At 37.0% G+C, this 18,737-nt stretch overlaps 1 protein-coding gene across 6 annotated transcripts in view; it reads right to left on the bottom strand.

Moving 5' to 3' along the window:
- Positions 1–18,737, bottom strand: part of CAB39L (calcium binding protein 39 like) — a 136,802-nt gene that overhangs the window by 87,152 nt on the left and 30,913 nt on the right. For 3 of the 6 annotated variants that reach the window (XM_010363840.2, XM_030922453.1, XM_030922449.1), the window contains exon 4: positions 9,546–9,580. The exons of 1 other annotated variant lie outside the window; for it this stretch is intronic. In XM_010363840.2, the coding sequence (XP_010362142.2) occupies positions 9,546–9,580 (35 nt within the window). Of the gene's footprint in view, positions 1–2,803; positions 3,273–9,545; positions 9,581–18,737 lie in introns of those variants that run through there. 2 more of the 6 variants (XM_010363839.2, XM_030922452.1) reach the window with 2 other exon arrangements.

Below are 18,737 nucleotides of genomic sequence, written 5' to 3'. Positions count from 1 at the left end.
TTGACTATAATTAATAGACAGGCTAATATAGTTTTAATAGATTTTTCTTTGTTATGTGACTATCAGCTAAATATAATCTTTGAGCCACATTATGAATATATATGTGCATGTAAACACCCATATATATATCCCAGAAATGGAAAACTGTCCAAATCTACCTTCATCCATTCAGTAAATATTCGTTAAGAACCTACTATATACCGTTTAGGACTACTCAAAATCATTACTTTTTACATAAGATTTAAAATAGACTAAAGAAAGTATTTCTTGATCAAATGGAAGAGTTTTTACACCATTACAAATCATCCACGATAACCCAAACCTGCATCTACTGTATTGTTTATTTCATTATTATTTCATTACATATGCATATTGCATTACTGACTTTTAAATTTCATATACTGGCACTTCAGAGACACTTTCAGGACCAATAAAGTTAATTTGGATAGACCCAAGAAAAGTTTTCCAAAGAAGTCACATTTCTTCATATGGGTCCTAGTAAACATTTACAAAGACAGAATCCTTCTGAGTTAAAGTTGACACCTGACTTTAGAATGTCCCATGCACTCAAGATACCTTTGTAAACTGCCTCCCCTCGTCACCATTCTTACTCATTCAAGACAACAACCAAGTTATACCATGGTCTTTTCTTGCTCTCTTCAGAGTTAGACCTATTCTATCTTAGTTTTGCTTTGTTCACATCTCACAATTCAATCAATTCTTGTCAGGCCATCTCTTTCTCATAATGAAAAAGGTGTGCCCCTAAGCCTCTTTCCTTTTTTGGATATCTTGAAAAATAACTCATTTCAATTTTGTGAACCAAAGAAACAGTTTAGTCCTCATGCAATAACTATTATCAGGTACCTACTATGTGCCACACACTGGACTAGACCTTAGGAATGGCTAAGTATGAACTCAATGGCCAGAAATATTCTTGTAGCAAGAAAAAGAGAAATCACTGATTTCAATGTCAGATTAGATCTCAAAAACAGTGCAATCAACCTTGAAAGTTCATGAAAGTACCCAGAAAACCCATAAGCATCCTTCCAAATACCTATCCACCTATTAAACTTGCTTTTCTTTAAGCATTTATATTTAGAATAAAAATAATATCTTATCTAACATAATTATTTTATATTTAGTTTCATCATTGGAATTGACTTTCTTATATTTTTCAAGGTAGCAATGGTTTTTCTACAGCATGGGTAAAACATATCCCTCGACTATAATAAACGCCCAACACTCACTTGATAAACTGTTTCCCAGGGAAAATGGGTTCTAAATTTCCAACAATCCATTCACAGGTAAACTTCTGAAATACTAAGCATTTGTAAATTGGGAATGCATTATTCTTTATTTCTATATTTACATTCCTATAGGCCTGGGAAATGGTACCATCACTAAGGTAACACAGTGAATGACTAGTTTAAAATAAAAAATTATTCTGAAGAGTGTGAAGCTGTATGCAAATAATTTTCCACCAGTCTAAGAAGGACTGAGCATGGGAAAATCTATAAAGAAATAAAAGTAAGTTTGTGATACTATCTCTATGATGTTTACTTTTAAGTGCAAGATACTAACTAGTCCAGAAAAGGTTTCCACAGACCAACTGAGCTGCTTCTTACACATAGGTCAACAGTCAAAAAAAAAAAAAAAAAAAAAAACCCACAAAATCCCACACAACAAAACCTGTTCTACAGGTTTCTGTACACGTAGAGGAAATGTTAGAGAAAGTACAGCCATTTTATAGTCTATCTAGGGTACAAGCCCCTTTAATGTGTTTACTAATACTCTGCAGAAGTTCTCATTTCAGTTGTTTTGCCTTAAAGGATTCACTTGAATCAATAACTAAAGACATATATATTTCTTGAGGCTAGCAGAGGGTAGATTAGAAACTCTGCTTAGAGTGGTGCATCTTCATGCAGTGACTCAGTTTCACAGTTAACAACATACACTTTCTTCCTCCTACAGAAGAATGATTACATGCCTCCATCCATGGTCTTTAAAAAGATATATATAATTAGCATACACTCTCCTATTTTAAGATTATACAAAGAAGGTTTTATTGGAATGTGAATAGATATTTTTAAGAGTTTATTTTTCCTTGCTCTATTGCTTATACAACCACACACACACACACCCCCCAGGTTATATTAGCTCTTTAACAGAATGAGATTATATGAGAGGAAAGCTTGGTATAAACTGTAATAACAAAATAACTGCTTTCTATTCCTTACTTAGAAACCCAAGTGCATTCATTGATTTTACATAAAGCAGGAAAAATCAGGTGTCACTTATTGGGTCTAACAGAAGCAGTCAATATTTAAATTATATATCTTTCTAAATACTAGTATCAACATTTTTATTTAAATTATGAGAGAATGCTGTAATTTATAATACAAAACACAGTGATAATTTAAAATTTACTAACAGTAGACAGAAAGAGATAACTTTCAAATTTTCATGCAGTTGAAAAAGAAACATGAAAAATGGCACACTGTACTGCCACTATTTTATTTTTGGAAACTCTTTGTAAATAAAAACCCATTTCCAAAATAAGATATTCCATGAACACAGAATAGTTGGTAATGGTTCAAGTGCCTTAGGCAACAGAGAAGTATTGTTTTGTAGTTTTTTTAAACCTCTCCTAGTAACAGCAATTCATTATGCACAAAGAAACAAGGTAACAGCATGGTTTATAATGAATATATAAGTAATAACTGCAGAACCTCAATTAAAACTAAAGTTTACCATATTCGTTCCATTTCTATAAACCAGTATAGATAGCCTTGTTGATACTCACCAAATGTTACAGAAATGCCTAGGCTTTTCTAAGCAACAAAACGTAGACACATGGTGAGGTGCTGAAGACAGCTCTTTCTTGAGCTCAAAGCACTTTAGATGAAGTAACCTTTATCGTCCATTTAATAGAGGTTGCCTCCTATTACCAGGCGTGGCAGAGAGAAGAGTTTCCACAATTCGGTCTTGACTTTCTGTCCCTCTTTTTGAAGAGTAACAGTTACCACCGGAAAACGTTACCAGAAAATGATCACTTGAACACTCACATAGAGCAGCTGTAAATTTCCACTCTCTTTGCTTGCTCTCAGATTCCAAGCCTTGCTTGTCTCTTAATCTGTCACAGGCAGTTCTGTTTCTGGTCAAACCAGCTTGCTTATGCGTCCTCCACTCCCTCTCTAACACTTGCTTTCAGATACGTACCACAGTTACAGCTCCCTCTTTTACTTCCTCCCTCCCCAGTCCTGTAACGTCACAAGAATGCGTGTAAAGCTGAGGCAAAATAAATTCTTGGGCCAAAAAAGAAAAAAGTCTAGAGATAAACAAATTTTTTTCTCATCACTTTTTTCTGCCTAAAGTCTTATACTTGTTCATAAACGGGGTTTTGTCAACTGATTAAACTGGCTTGACCATCTTGTTTAAAAATGTAAATAAACGTTCTTTTAAAAAAAGGCATGTTGATAGTAATAATAACAAATTCACCTGCCAATATGCTAGCTCCTCAGGGAAGATGCTATTCCCAATTATAAGAAAGTGGAGCAAGTAAACACACAAGTACTTGTATTAGAAACTTAATTTTAACATTTAAAAAGCAAGGAAGGTTTTAGAGTACTTATAATTTAAACAGTGTGATTTTATGAAAACTTAATGTATTTCTTAATATGGTCTATTTTGAAACTTAGACCAAAATTTGCAGTTATAAAAGGGAAAATTACAAAGAACATAGAAAAATATTGACACCAAAAACAACAGAGCAGCTTAATCATGTATGTGCAAACCAAATGTAATTATTGCCATTAGAAAGGTATTTTTCCCCCTAAGCATTACCGGTCAGAATGCATAACACCTCTTATAAGAATTACAAAGGCTAAAGGCTACAAAAAATTATTAAAGTTATTATACACATATAATTATAGGGTAAAGTATCTTAAAAATATGAAACTCTCTGTAAGGTTTGGGGCTGAGGAATTAGGTGAAAAGCTGAGTGTGGGCTCATGGCTGGCAGGCTTAGATGGCATTTGTAGGAGTCTTTGGAATTAGGAGGCAATGTATGCAGCTTGGAATACGTGCTGGCTCTGTATGAATGCTAGTCAGATCCTGCTTTGGAGTTCTGTTCCAGTTCCTTAGCCCAAAACACTTTTAGGTCCTCCATCTCCCACTATGTCCCTAATCAAAAGTCTTGGGCCCTTCTACTGACGGAGCTCCCAAGTACAGAAGGAACAGAAGTAGTTATTAGACCTATTATTAAGTAATACATTCTTATTCTCTGCAGAATTAAAATCTCTCTAAGAATATAAGCTTAAGTAAGGTGAAAGGTAAATATCTATAAATAGTTGTTTATACCCCTTAAGAAAAATAAGTCAGTAAAAGTCGGCCTTAAAATATAGATGTCTTGATCTGGTTTATTTAAAGTAGGATTAAAATTTAACTATATTATACAGTTATTTGGTTATTTCTTAGCACCTATTAAAGGTATCAAAGATGACTAGAGATTAGTCTGCCAATTATTCTTTCAATTAGTAGTTTTATAATTTTTAGAGTTTTATTTCTTCTTTTTAAAGAGATGTTAAATGGAAATAATTCTAAATCACTCAGGGTATGAAGCGTCTAGTATCTTGGGTTATACTCCAAGAGTTGTAGTATAATTAAAGAAATTCAGAATTGATAAAAGTGGTTCTTAGGATAATGGCAAAGTTAATTTAAAATTGGGAGACTCTATATCAATCTACAATGTATTCAAAGGCACAAAGTCAAGTCAAGGACTTTAAAACATACAATTACTAAGATTATTTATGATTGATTGTATATTGAATTCCTATTAAATACCATTCCATGTTTCCAACAGCAAGAGTGAAGAAATCTCATAATCTACAGGAAATTGGGTTGAGTATTCAGAAGGATATTGCTTCAGTAGTGGAACCAAATTAGGTTTACATTAAAGGTTGTTCTGGTCCCTCCTAATAGAGATTAAAAGTAAGCCCTGAAAGGATCATATTATTTCCAAATAACTGCAACCCAGAGTAAAATTTTAAAATATTTATATAAATTTTTTGAAATCTAGCACACAATAACGTAAAATTCACAATATCTGCCATCCAGTCAAAAATCACCAGGCATGCAAAGCAGCAGGAAAACATAATGCATAAGAAGGAGAAAAATCGATCGTTAGAAACAGAGTCAGAAATGACACAAATAATAGAATTAGTATACAAAGACATTAAAACTATCAAAAATATCTTCCATAAGTTCAAGAAGGTATTAGAAAGATAAGAATGTTAAGGAGAGATATGGCAGATATAAAAAAGATCCAGATCAAATTTCTAAGAATTAAAACTACAATTTCTGAGAAAATATTTATTCTGTTTTATGGAATGAAGTGTTGGCCTAACTCTAGAATCACAAATAAGGCCAACTAAGATCTTTAAACAACAACAACAAGAAAAAACCCCTATAAACTCTGGAATGAAAATTATACCAAATGAGATGAATAGCAGACTGTACCCTGCAGAAGAAATGATTAGTAAACTTGGAGACACAGTGACGGAACACATCAACATAAAGCATGACAGAAAAAAAGTTTAAAAAAATAAAAATGAACAGAGAATCCCTCAACTATGGGGAAACTTAAAAGAACCTAATGTATACTATATATATTATATATAGTATACATACATATACTATATATAGAGTATATATATACTATATAGTATAGTCTTTGGGCCTTGAATAAACATCAGCAGTAGCCAAGAAATAGTTGTTACAGGCCTTGGGCATAACCCAGTACTGTGGTGGCTTCAGGTGTGACCCAGCATTGACCCAGTATAGTCCTGGCAGTGGTGGTCACAAGAGGGCTCCCCTTCCCTCCCCCAACTGTAGGCAGCTCAGCAAGGAGAGACAGAGAAAGACTCCCTTTGAGGGAAAGTAAGGGAAGAGAACAAGAGACTGTCTGGTAATCCAGGGAATTCTCCTGGATCTTACCCAAGACCACTAAGGCAGTATCTCCTTGTATCTGCAAGTCACAACATTACTGGGCTTTGAATATCACCTAATGCAAATATGGCTGCAGTGACCAAAGACTTAGATCACAATACTCAATTCCCTTTGAAGATTTGGAAAACCTTCTTAAGAAGGACAGATACATTCATCCTTGAGAAGTCTGGAAAAAAAAATAAAAAAGACCATCCTGGCTAACACGGCGAAACCCCGTCTCTACTAAAAATACAAAAACTAGCCGGGCGAGGTGGCGGGCGCCTGTAGTCCCAGCTACTCTGGAGGCTGAGGCAGGAGAATGGCGTAAACCCGGGAGGCAGAGCTTGCAGTGAGCTGAGATCCGGCCACTGCACTCCAGTCCGGTCGACAGAGCGAGACTCCGCCTCAAAAAAAAATAAAAATAAAAATAAAAATAAAAAAGACAAGTACAAATAAGGCCAGAGTGTGAAGATTAGAAGAAATACCTAACTCTTCAATGCCCAGACACTGACAAACATCCAGAAGCATCAAGACCATCCAGGAAGTCATGACCTCACCAAACCAACTAAATAAGGAACCAGTGACCAGTTCTGGAATGACAGAGATATGTGACCTTCAAGAGAATTCAAAATAGCTGTTTTGAGGAAGCTCAAAGAAATCCAAGATAACACACAGAAGGAATTCAGATATTATCAGATAATATAACAAAAAGACTGAAATAATTAAGAATCAAGCAGAAATTCTGGAGCTGAAAAATTTAATTGACAAACTGAAAAATTCATCAGAGTTTCTCAAAAGCAGAATTGATCAAGCAGCAGAAAAAATTAGTGAGCTTGAAGACAGTCTATCTGAAATATACAGAGCAGTCAAAAGAAAAAATAATAAAAATAAGGTAGCATGCCTGCGGGATCTAGAAATAGCCTCAAAATGGCAAATATAAGAGTCATTGGCCTTAAAGAAGAGGTAGAGAGAGAGATTGGGGTAGAGAGTTTATCCAAACAGACAGCAGAGAACTTCCCAAACCTAGAGAAAGATCAACATTCAAGTACGAGAAGGTTATAGAACACTAAGCAGATTTTGCCCCCAAAAAACTACCTTGGGACATCTAATACTCAAACAATGAAAGGTCAAGGATAAAGAAAGAATCCTAAAAGCAACAAGAAAAAAGAAAATAATAACATATAAAGGAGCTCCAACACATCTGGCAACAGATTTCTCAGTGGAAATGTTACAGGCCAGGAAAGAGCAGTAAGACATATTTGAAGGTCTGAAAGAAAAAACCTTTTATCCTGAAATATTATATCCAGTGAAAATATCCTTCAAACATGAAGCAAAAATAAAGACATTCCCAAACAAAAGCTGAGGGATTTCATCAACCCAGACTTGTCCTACAAGAAAAGCTAAGGGAGTTCTTCAGTCTGAAAGAAAAGGACATTAAGGTACAACAAGAATCATCTGGTCATCTGGGCCAGGCACGGCGGCTCACACCTGTAATCCCAGCACTTTGGGAGGCTAAGGCAGGAAGATTTCTTGAGCAGAGAAGTTCAAGAACAGCCTGAGTAACATAGCAAGACCTCATCTCTACAAAAAAATCAAAATTAGCCAGAGTTGGTGGTGCATGATTGCACCACTGCACTGCAGCCTGGGTGACAGAGCAAGACCCTGTCAAAAAAGAAAGAAAGAAAGAGGGAATGAAGGGGAAGGGAGATTGTGCCATTGCACTCCAGCCTGGGCTCGAAACTCCATCTCAAAACAAACAAACAAACAAACAAACAAACAAAAACTAGAAATCCAGATTAGGGTCAGATTATGGAGAGACTGAGTGCTAGGTGAATGAGCTAAGTAATCTGTGGACAAAGCAGAGCCATGATGTGATCAGAACTTTCCGTAATAAATGTGAATTTAGCAGTGTATTAAGAAGAATCAAAAGGGCAAAGAAACAATAGCTGATTAAATTAAAGGTAACTCAGTAGTCTAGGATGACAGTGAGGGTAACCAGACAGTGGGAATAAAAGGACTATAAGAGTATAAGAGAGAATAGGTTTGGCAACTGAAAAAATGTGAATAGTAATTGAGAGACGAGTCAAGATCACAATGCGTTCCCATGCCTGTGTAAGAGTAAGCAGGTTATACCTTTAAAACATATAAGAACCACAGGAAGAAAAATAAATTTTATGAAATAGCCAGTTACTTGATATATAACAAGTCCGAGATGCCAGCAAGACTTCTGGATACAAATGCCCACAGGCAGCTGAACATACGGAACTAGAACTTTGAGAGAAAACAGACCGGAGCAATATATCTGGGGGTCATCCATCCTGCCACTGCAGTATGAGAGAGACCAAAAAGAGAGCCAAGGACAAAACTTCAAGAAACATCTATAGGTATTGGTAGAAAAAGGGCAACTGGCTGGGTGTAGTGGCTCACCCCTGTAATCTCAGCACTCTAGGAGGCAAATCACTTAAGTCCAGAAATTCAAGACCAGCCTGGACAACATGGCAAGGCCCCTCATCTCTACCAAAAAAATATATACAAAAATTAGTTGGGTGTGGTGGTGCACTCCTGTGGTTCCAGTTACTCGAGAGGCTGAAGTGGGAGGATCGTGTGAGCCCTGGAGGCAGAGGTTGCAGTGAGCCGAGATTGCACCACCGCGCTCCAGCCTGGGCAACAGAGTGAGACTCTGTCTCAAAAAAAAAAAGAAAAAGGCAAATAAAGAAACAGTGGTTAGAGAGGGAGAGGAGAAACTGAAAAGTATGCTATCGTATGACCAAAGAAAAGGGACCTTCGGGAAAAAGAAGCATTTAAAAGTACTTACTACCCAACCCTGTAGTCTAATTTCTAAGTCCCACTTTCAATTCTTACAAAGCAAAAGTATTAGTGGGAAAGGGGCCTTTAGAGAACCACTTGGCACAGAGAAAGGGACTTTTAAGAATTCATATTCCCTAAATTCCTAAAGACATAGACTGGTAGTCAGCAAGACCAAAGACAGGCATGGACCATCAGAGCATACAGCAGTATAGAAAAGCATGAGGCAGGCAGAGGACTCCAGGCCAGCCCTTCTGGGAAACTCTTAACACTGGCTCTGATCTAGGTAGCATACATAGCCCAAATCTCCCATGCCATGTCTAGAACACTGTATGGGAGATTGGAGACTTAGTAGTACCTGATACAACAATAGGATTAGGATTATAAGAGATTAGGGATGAGGTAATAGAGAAATGAACATATATTACTGTTTCCAAGTGTTGGATATAAAGAATAGAAGGACAGCTTGAAGGGCTTAATAGAAGAGGTTTTTGTTTGCTTAAAAAAAAAAAAAAAAAAAAAAAAAAAAAAAAAAAAAAACCACTTTCAACTCTTGGTAGATTGAGTGGGACAGACAGGAGGAAGGTAGAAGATGAGAAGGGGATAATTATTGGGGCATGATCTTTGAGATTACAATGGAAGGGATCAGGAACATAAGTGGAATAATATATATTTTTCTAAAATGAGAAGGAGGAGAAAGCATGAGTAGAGACTGCCCAGGGAAAGAGGAATGAAGTTAGGAAGCACATGCTTACCTCAGTTTTCTCAGAAAAGCAGGACTCACCATCATCTGAACAAAACAAAGGTAGAGTAAGAGAATATGTGCTTGAGCAGAGTGAAAATTGGTCTTACCAGAAAACCCACATGTGACTGGGTGCAGTGGCTCATGCCTGTAATCCTAAGCACTTTGGCAGGAGGTAGGAGAATCCTTTGAGTCCAGGAGTTCAAGACCAGCCTGGGCAACATAGGGAGACCCTCTCCCTATTTAAAATAAAAGAAAATAAAATAATCCACATAAATACAGTAAGAAGAAAAGCTAAAAGGTGTGACTCATGTACACCAAATCCTGTTTAACAGTTAAAATTCCGCTTATATCCATACAATTCCACTTATATCTAAACAATATAACAACACTAAGTGAAATACTGTACATGCTATGATTTTCCACCAACTGCCCAATTTAAGGAATAACAAAGGATGAGGTTAAGAAACAGATCTTGGAGTCCCGAGATTCAATATATAGCTAGCATCATAACAACAACATGGGCTTAGTGCCATAACCACAGACAGATGGTGATACTAATAATTCTCATATTTCCTCGTCCTTCTTTGCTGGATCCATGTTCTGTTTTCTCCACAACTGGTGCTTTCATGAAAAGTTCTTGCTCGAGTCAGTTAAGAACACAAGATACCTTTTAGTAAAAGAACAATTCCCACCCTGTTGAGAACTGATGCACACTCTTTTTATGAGGTGTGTCATACTCCAATTTTCCAAGTTTTTACACATTTTCACTTTTCTACAAATTTCTGAAACCAGAACTATACAAAAATTGTATGTTGGAAAATCATATTATTACTGTTATAAATCTTTAACAGTACAACTTGTAAGCTGGTGCTCTGAAGCCAAGAAGAAAAACAGGATCTAAAGAGAACACAGAAAGAAAGGACAGAGAAAGAAGCAGGCTGAGTGAAGGGACAGAAAACCTTGAGTTATAAATAACTTGGTTTAAAATGTCAAGGGAAACTAGTCTCAAAGTGTCTCTTTCTACAGAGTTATAAAGCTTTTTAATAATGAAAGTACTTCAGATGGCAATTTTCAGAGTCAAAGCCATTTATGGCAAACAAACACATAGCATTGGTAATATAACATATTCAGGTAATTTACTGAATGGAAAAATCTCTGTGGAATTCATCCAGTAATTATAGTGGATTCTATTTATAAAACATATTTTACCACAAATCTGAAGACTTATAAAACATGATCTAGCATAGGAGAAATGATTATACTCCTTTAATAACTATTAATCACAGAAAAAGTTTTAATAACTGTAACCACAGAATGGCATCTTGTTTTACAAATAAAATACAAACCAGTGTACTGTTCTAGCTATGCTGATTCTAGAAATGTCTTGTTACCTTTTAATTTTAAATTAAATGTCCATTAAAAAAGTATTTTTTATTTCCTATGCTTCCCTAATTGTTTTAAAATCTCAGTCCGGTGCAGTGACTTGTATCTGTAATCCCAGCACTTTGGGAGGCTGAGGCTGGTGGATTGCTTGAGTCCAGGAATTTGAGACCAGACTGGGCAACATAGTGAGGCTTCGTCTCTACCAAAAATACAAAAAATTTGCTGGGTGTCGTGGTGTGTGCCTGTAATCTCAGCTACTCAGGAGGCTAAGGTGGGAGAATCTCTTGAGCCCTTGGAGGCAGAGGTTGCAGTGAGTCGAGATTATGCCACTGCACTCCAGCCTGGGCAACAGAGAGAGACCATCTTGAGAAAAAAAAAAAGACAATCCCCTGCCTTCCTCTTCTCTAATTCCACTTCCCAAGGCTAAACACTATTCAAAGCGCTATCCTTCCAGACCTTTTTTCCAGGCATACATAGATATATGTATTTGTTTGAATACACACCAAGGTAATTTTTAAATGAGATAATACTATACACACTGCATTATAATTTCTTTCTTTATAGTAGATCTTGGATTTCTCTACATTTGGTAGCTCTATTTCATTCTTTTAAAAGTGCTGCTTGGTTGCAAAGTAGATGCACTTGGCACCGAAAACTTAAGTATATCCCGAGGATGACCCTGAATGCAGTTCACAGTTCCGAGCTAAGGAATCTAGGATAGGTTGGAGATCCATTCCTTATCTATGAGGAACATTTGAGCCCCCAGCCTGGCTCATGGAACACAGGGCATAGAGGGGATCGAGATCCTTTGTTTTGGGTTAAATGAGGGTTACCAGGTGGAGGCTGTTAGGGAGAAGGCATTAAGTGAAAATGCTGTGTAAACTGCATGACTGTTGCAAGCAGTTGTTTCTCTTGCCCAGCCCGCTGCCACTGGACTCTCTCCCCTGTATGTAAACTCCTCCAAAAACCCTCTGTCTCTTTTGCTGGCTCTGGGTCTCTTTGGCCTCTAGAATCTGGTGCCATCCCCACTGGAGTTGACAGGGGTTCAGCACAAATTGGTGTTCCTTAATATTGCTGTACCACAGTTTGTTTAACCACTTCTCTATATATAGACATTTAGGTAGGTGAGGGTGTTGTTTTTTGTTTTTGTTTTGCTATCTTATAATATATTTTAAAATTAGTCACTGATAACATAAACAAATCAGAATTTAAAAACACAATGTTAATTCTCCTTGGAAAAAAGCTATAAAGTGATTATTGTATTATTCTAATAATACAGATAAATAAAATTTACCTTTGCCATTTAAAAAAATGGGAAAAAACACAATTACTTTTGCACAAATCTAATAATGAGCACTTTTTTCATTTTAAATATTTTGGTTTCTGAGAGTTGATAAACATGCAAAAGCTGTCATTGGTTTCAATATAATGTTATCAATAATTCTGAAAATTTACACATGCAACTAATTTTCAAATTAACTGCCCATTATGGCTTTTGGATATGCACTGGATACCCAGTGTGTTTGAGGGCTAAATCTCACTAATTCTCCACTATTACTCAATTACATTAAGCCAGTAGTCTCCAACGTTTTTGCACCAGAGGATGGTTTTGTGGAAAGCAATTCTTCCACGGACCTGGGGGTGCAGGGTTGGGATGCAGAGAACGGTTTTGGGATGAAACTGGTGTATCTTAGGTCATCAGGCATTAGATTCTCATAAGGAGCCTGCAACCTAGATCCCTCACATGCACAGTTCACAGCAGGGTTTGTGCTCTCTATGAGACTCTAATTCAGCCACTGATCTGACAGGAAGCGGAATTCAGGTGGTAATGCTCACCAGCCAGCCACTCACCTCCTGCCATGCTGCCTGGTTCCTAACAAGCCATGGACAGGTACAGGTCTGCAGCCCAGGGGTAAGGGACCCCTGCATTAAGCAACTCTTAATTGGTGTTTTCAGAAGCCTAGTGTGGTACTAGGTTCTCTAAGGAATTCAAAAGAGGTCTGTGACAAAAGATCTGTCTTCAAGGAGCTTGTACAACTTTTGTGGGGGGGGAACCCCTTAGCTATCTATACAAAATAATTACACCTGAATACAAAGTTTTGAAGAAAATACAAAAGGAAGAAGAAACATGCAAGGGACTAAGGTATATTTTACCTTATTTTATCATAAGGTAAAATATAGAGATTACCAAAGTGAGGAAAGAAAACAAGTAAGCGAAAGAAATGGGACTTTTTAAATTGTACAAAAATCATAGACTTTATAAATTCTTCTAACAACATATTTCCTGAAGACTTGTTAGCAAATACCTAAGAAATGGGAATTTAGATGCACTTTGAAAAAGTACTAGGATTTGGATATAGTGAGATAGAAAAAGGAACAATATTCCAGCATAGGAAAATACTTTTAGCAAAAATTTGAAGACTGGAATGAAAGTAGAAAAAGGACAGAAAGGTAGGGAAATGGGGGAAAAGAAATCTGTGGTTAAAGGGGAAATACATAGGGAAGTTTTTGAGGTGGAGTAGTGGATAGGGAGGGCACATATATTTGTTGTCAAAGGAATAAGCCTGGAGAGAGGTAAAAAGCTGTTCCCTGCACACCTCACCCAACACGTTTTGGTCCCATTTCAACCAATACTCACCCTCTTCACTGGCTTCTACAAGAAATCCAGATACACCAAGTATTTCCTGGCTTTCGTAAGTTTTTATTTGTGAAGTCACAGTGAAGTGTCACAATACACAACATAGCATTTCTCAAGAGTTCCTATTCATTTCCTGCTGGATCTTCCCTGTGCCTTTCAAGTTTTTCTTCCCTTTTTTAAACAGAAAATTTAAACTCTATCTCAGCTTCTAGTTCCAAATATGTATTCCCAACTCATCTTAAACCTCAACAAAACAGAGAGTCTTCCAATGGCCAGGACATAACTCCTTAAAAGACAATTTAACAACCATCTCCAAACACTTGAACAAACCCTTTGTGGATTCAACATTCATCACAAATGAATTATCCAGGCTTTTCTTTGAAACAAATTCTGCATTTTCTATACAATTCTTCATGCTTACTAAAAGATTAACAATTTCTCCATTGGGATAGAGTCAAAACTGCGGATGAAAGATTTGCCTTAGTAAAAAGAAGTATAACTTTTATAAAAAACAGAATCATTTTTTTCAAGAAATAGAGGTAGCAACAGTTTTTAAAATTAAATAAGAACTAGAAGAATGTAGTGAGACAGAATCTCATATACCGCTGAGTAGAACAAAATCCCCAGGAACCTTTCTTGAAACAATTTACCAGAATACTCATGCTTTTTAACATACTAATTCTACTAACAAAAAGCTATCCTGAGAAAATAGTCAGAGATGGCTAGATGTTCAATGATGTTATTGCAATGTTATTTACAAAGGAAAGCCAAGAGTATCTACAAAATGGAAATAGTTGAATAAATTACATTATGCTACCATCTTAGAATATTACAGAGATATAAAAACATTTTAAGTTTTGCCATATATATTCATATAATAAAACATGTTAAGTAAAAAATCAAGAAATAGGACTAATAATTCAAATTGATTTTAAAATTATATATATATATACACAAAATTATGTGTGTGTGTGTACAGAGACATGCATAATTTTATATAGATAAAAGACTAGAAGGAAATACAACAAAATTTTAACACTAATTTTCTCTGGGTAGTAAGATTATAGATTTTTTTTTCTTCTTTATAATTTGCTGTAACAATCAAATTTTCTACAATAGCATTTATAAGTTGAAATTTTGTTTTAAAAAAGAAGCAGCTTTGTTTCCCCATTAAGTAGGCATTTAAAAAAATGTGGGCTTGCTGGGCAGTGTGGCTCATGCCTTTAATCCCAGCACTTTGGAAATACGAGGTGGGGGTGGATCACTTGAGGTCAGGCGTTTGAGACCACCTTGGCCAACATGGTGAAACCCCATCTCTACTAAAAATACAAAAAACCAGCTGGGTGTGGTGGTGGATGCCTGTGGTCCTAGCTATTTGGGAGGCTGAGGTGGGAGAATCACTGAAGCCTGGAAAGTTGAGGCTGCAGCTAGCCAAGATCATGCCACCACACTCCAGTCTGGGTAACAGAGCAAGACCCTGTCTCTCAAAATTTTAAAAATAAAAATAAAACATGTGGCCAGGTGCAGTGGCTCACATCTGTAATCCCAGCACTTTGGGAGGTCGAGGCGGGTGGATCATGAAGTCAGAAGTTCGAGACAAGCCTGGCCAACATGGTGAAACCCTGTCTCTACTAAAAAATATACAAAAATTAGCTGGATGTGGTGGTATGCGCCTGTAATCCCAGCTACTCGGGAGGCTGAGGCAGGAGAATCACTTGAATCTGGGAGGCAGAGGTTGCAGTGAGCCAAGATCATGCCACTGCACTCCAGTCTGGGTGACAGAGCAAGACTCCATCTCGAAAAAAAAATAAAAAAATAAAAATAAAATTTAAAATGTGGGCTCTGATTATTTATAATCTATACACTCTACACTATGGTACTGGTGAAGCCTACAGACTTCTGAGTTTCCATTATAACCTCATGTTGAGTAAAGTTTTAAGTGCATAGGAAGGGTGCTGATTTGGACCTCATACAGAACAACTTTAATGACACTAGAATGTGAGCTAGTGGATGGCGAGGTTCATCTAAACTGGGTTGTAGTGAGGGTAGAACATGTCACTCTGTTACTGGTTTTAGAACAAGTAGAGACCAGTGGCCTATAATTCCAAATAGAAGAACTATTGCCCCTCTACAGAATGTGCTTTCAAACCTTAGCCCAACCCACAATAAAAAATATGGCTAACACAAAAACCCCAGTAACAAGCTAACATCCATGCAAGTAAAGCAAAAATTTCACAACTGCTCTTACCACATCTGATGCAGTCTGATATTGTCTATGCCAATTAATTTAATATTTTGAAAATGTGGATTGCAGCTCACCAAACTGATTTTATGACCCTCTAGTGAGTGGAAAGCCACAGTTTGAACAATGCTGACAAGGAGACAGTGCTCTTCCCCTGGACCTGTAGGAACTATGTAACGGAGTATCCAGTCATGAAGAAAACTGGCTCTGGAGCCTCGTGCCTGACTTCAGGTACTGACTCTGCAACTCACAAGGTGCCTGGACAAATTAGTTAACCTCTCTGGGTCCCCATTTCCTCATATGTAAAGTAGAAATAATGTACCTATGTCATAGGATTATTATAAGGATTAAATGAATTAATATATACATATAAAGTACTCAGAACAGTGCCTGGTACAGAGTGAGCACTGTATAAATATTAGCTAAGATTATTATTATTATTAATGTGCCTGCTGAGGAGGAAAAACACACACTGAGAATTAGGTAACATGTAAGAGAAAGTCAAGAGGTCCTACATATCCTCATGCTCTTGTTAGAAGCAGAAAAAGAAAACTGATAATCTCAAAATCTTCTACATAGAATCAAGCAAATGTTAGTCTATATTAATTTGGTGTTTCTCTTTGATGCCTAAATAGATATTCAAACTAGATCTCACAGTTTATGTTGGCATATAAAATCTCACTGGCTCTTACCTGAACCCAATCCACTCCTGATTAAGATAATGGTCGGATAGTAATCCATTCCTGATTAGTGTTGAATAGTTAATATTGAGATAGTAAGCACTTTATATTCCAATTTTTAGAATAGCCTCATTGGGGTATCATTTACATACCACAAAATTACATTGTTTGAGTGTACCAGCCAATGATTTTAGGGGATTGAGGAGAGTTATGTGATTCAATTTCAACGCTGCAATTCAATTTCAGAACACTTCCTTTACTCCTATTTGTATCATCTGCCTACTTGCAGTCTGCTTATTTTAAATGAGGAAAACAATCATGCATTTCCAGGCCATCCAAAAACGCCAACTAATTCCCACAAATATGACTAGCATATCCAACTTAACTATTTAACACTACTGTATCAGATAGAAATTACATTTTCCTTCTACAGTGAAGCCAACATGTCCTATAATGAAAATAAGCAATATAATAATATGTTAATGGTATTAAAATATTATCTAAATTGGACTCAGGCACCTGGCAGAAGCAAATTAACAGAATCAAAATAACAGAAGCAAATAACAAGCAAAAACCTTCAGGGAAAGGGAAGAGAAAATAACGATAAAACACACCTTTGGGGCCGGGCGCGGTGGCTCAAGCCTGTAATCCCAGCACTTTGGGAGGCCGAGACGGGCGGATCACGAGGTCAGGAGATCGAGACCATCCTGGCTAACGCTGAAACCCCGTCTCTACTAAAAAATACAAAAAACTAGCCGGGCGAGGTGGCGGGCGCCTGTAGTCCCAGCTACTCGGGAGGCTGAGGCAGGAGAATGGCGTAAACCCGGGAGGCGGAGCTTGCAGTGAGCTGAGATCCGGCCACTGCACTCCAGCCTGGGCAACAGAGCGAGACTCCGTCTCAAAAAAAAAAAAAAAAAAAAAAACACACCTTTGGGAGCTTAAGAAGATGGGGAGATTCTATTAGGGGAAAGACTGAAATAAAACTGTAACAGCCTCTCATGTTCTCCCAAGAAGTTTTCAGCAGTGCTTACAGGCAGAATTCTTATCCCATGTTTTCAATCCAGAAAGTAAAATTTGAGTAAAAAAAAAAAACCCTGCAAGTCATTATGCTAAATACTCAGAAAGTGAGAATACCCACTAGGATGGCTATAACGAAAAAGACATACTAAGCACTGGCAAAAATGCAGAGAAACTGGAACTCTCAAACATTGCTGGTAGAAATGTAAAATGGTACAGCTGCTTTAGAAGCAGGTCAATAGTTCCTCAGAAATTAAACTCAGTCACCGTATAACCCAGCAATCCCATTCCTAGGTTTATATCCAAGAGAAACGAAAACATACACCCATACAAAAACCTATATATGAATGTTCAGAGCATTATCTATAATACCCCAAAGGTAGGAAAAAAAAACCAACAAATGTCCATTAACTGCTGAATGGATAAATGTGGTACATTCATAAAATGGAACATTATTTGGTAAAAAAAAGGAATGAAGTTCTGATACATAATACAATACGGGTGAAAACACTACACTAGGAAGCCAGTCTCAAAAGGTCACATATGGTATGATTCCATTCATATAAAATGTCCAGAATAGGCAAATCAGAGACATAAAAAAGGTTCATAGTTGCCTAGAGTTAGGAGAGTTGAGAGGAAAGGGGAAGTGACTGCTAAAGTTACAGAGCTGCTTTGCAGGGTGACGAAAGGGTTCTAAAATAATTGTGATGATAGTTACATAACTGTGAACATACTAAAAACTACTGACTTGTACACTTCAATGGGTGTTCTAGAATTCTAGAATATATTAATTCTATCTCAATAAAGCAAACACATTTTATTTATTTTTTTTGAGACAGAGTCTCGCTCTGTCACCCAGGCTAAAGTGCAGTGGCATGATCTCAGCTCACTGCAACCTTCCCCTCCTGGGTTCAAGCGATTCTTCTGCCTCCTGAGTAGCTGGGATTACAGACATGTGTAACCATGCCTGGCTAATTGTATTTTTAGTAGAGCCCGGGGTTTCACCATGTTGGCCAGGCTGGTCTCAAACTCCTGACCTCAAGTGATCCACCCACCTAGACCTCCTAAAGTGCTGGGATTACAGGCATGAGCCACCACACCCAGCCAAGCAAACATATTTTAAAAACATCATTTTGCCATGTGCTTTTTACTCTTTCACCTCACGTATATTTGAAGAGAACCATATGTTTTCAATTAATTTACATTTTATTCACCAAAATATTTTGTTTGTTTTTTGAGACA

This window comes from Rhinopithecus roxellana, chromosome 18 (genome assembly GCF_007565055.1).
Source record: "Rhinopithecus roxellana isolate Shanxi Qingling chromosome 18, ASM756505v1, whole genome shotgun sequence".
NCBI classification, from domain to species: Eukaryota; Metazoa; Chordata; class Mammalia; order Primates; family Cercopithecidae; genus Rhinopithecus; species Rhinopithecus roxellana.
This window is presented reverse-complemented; position numbering and strand designations above follow the sequence as displayed.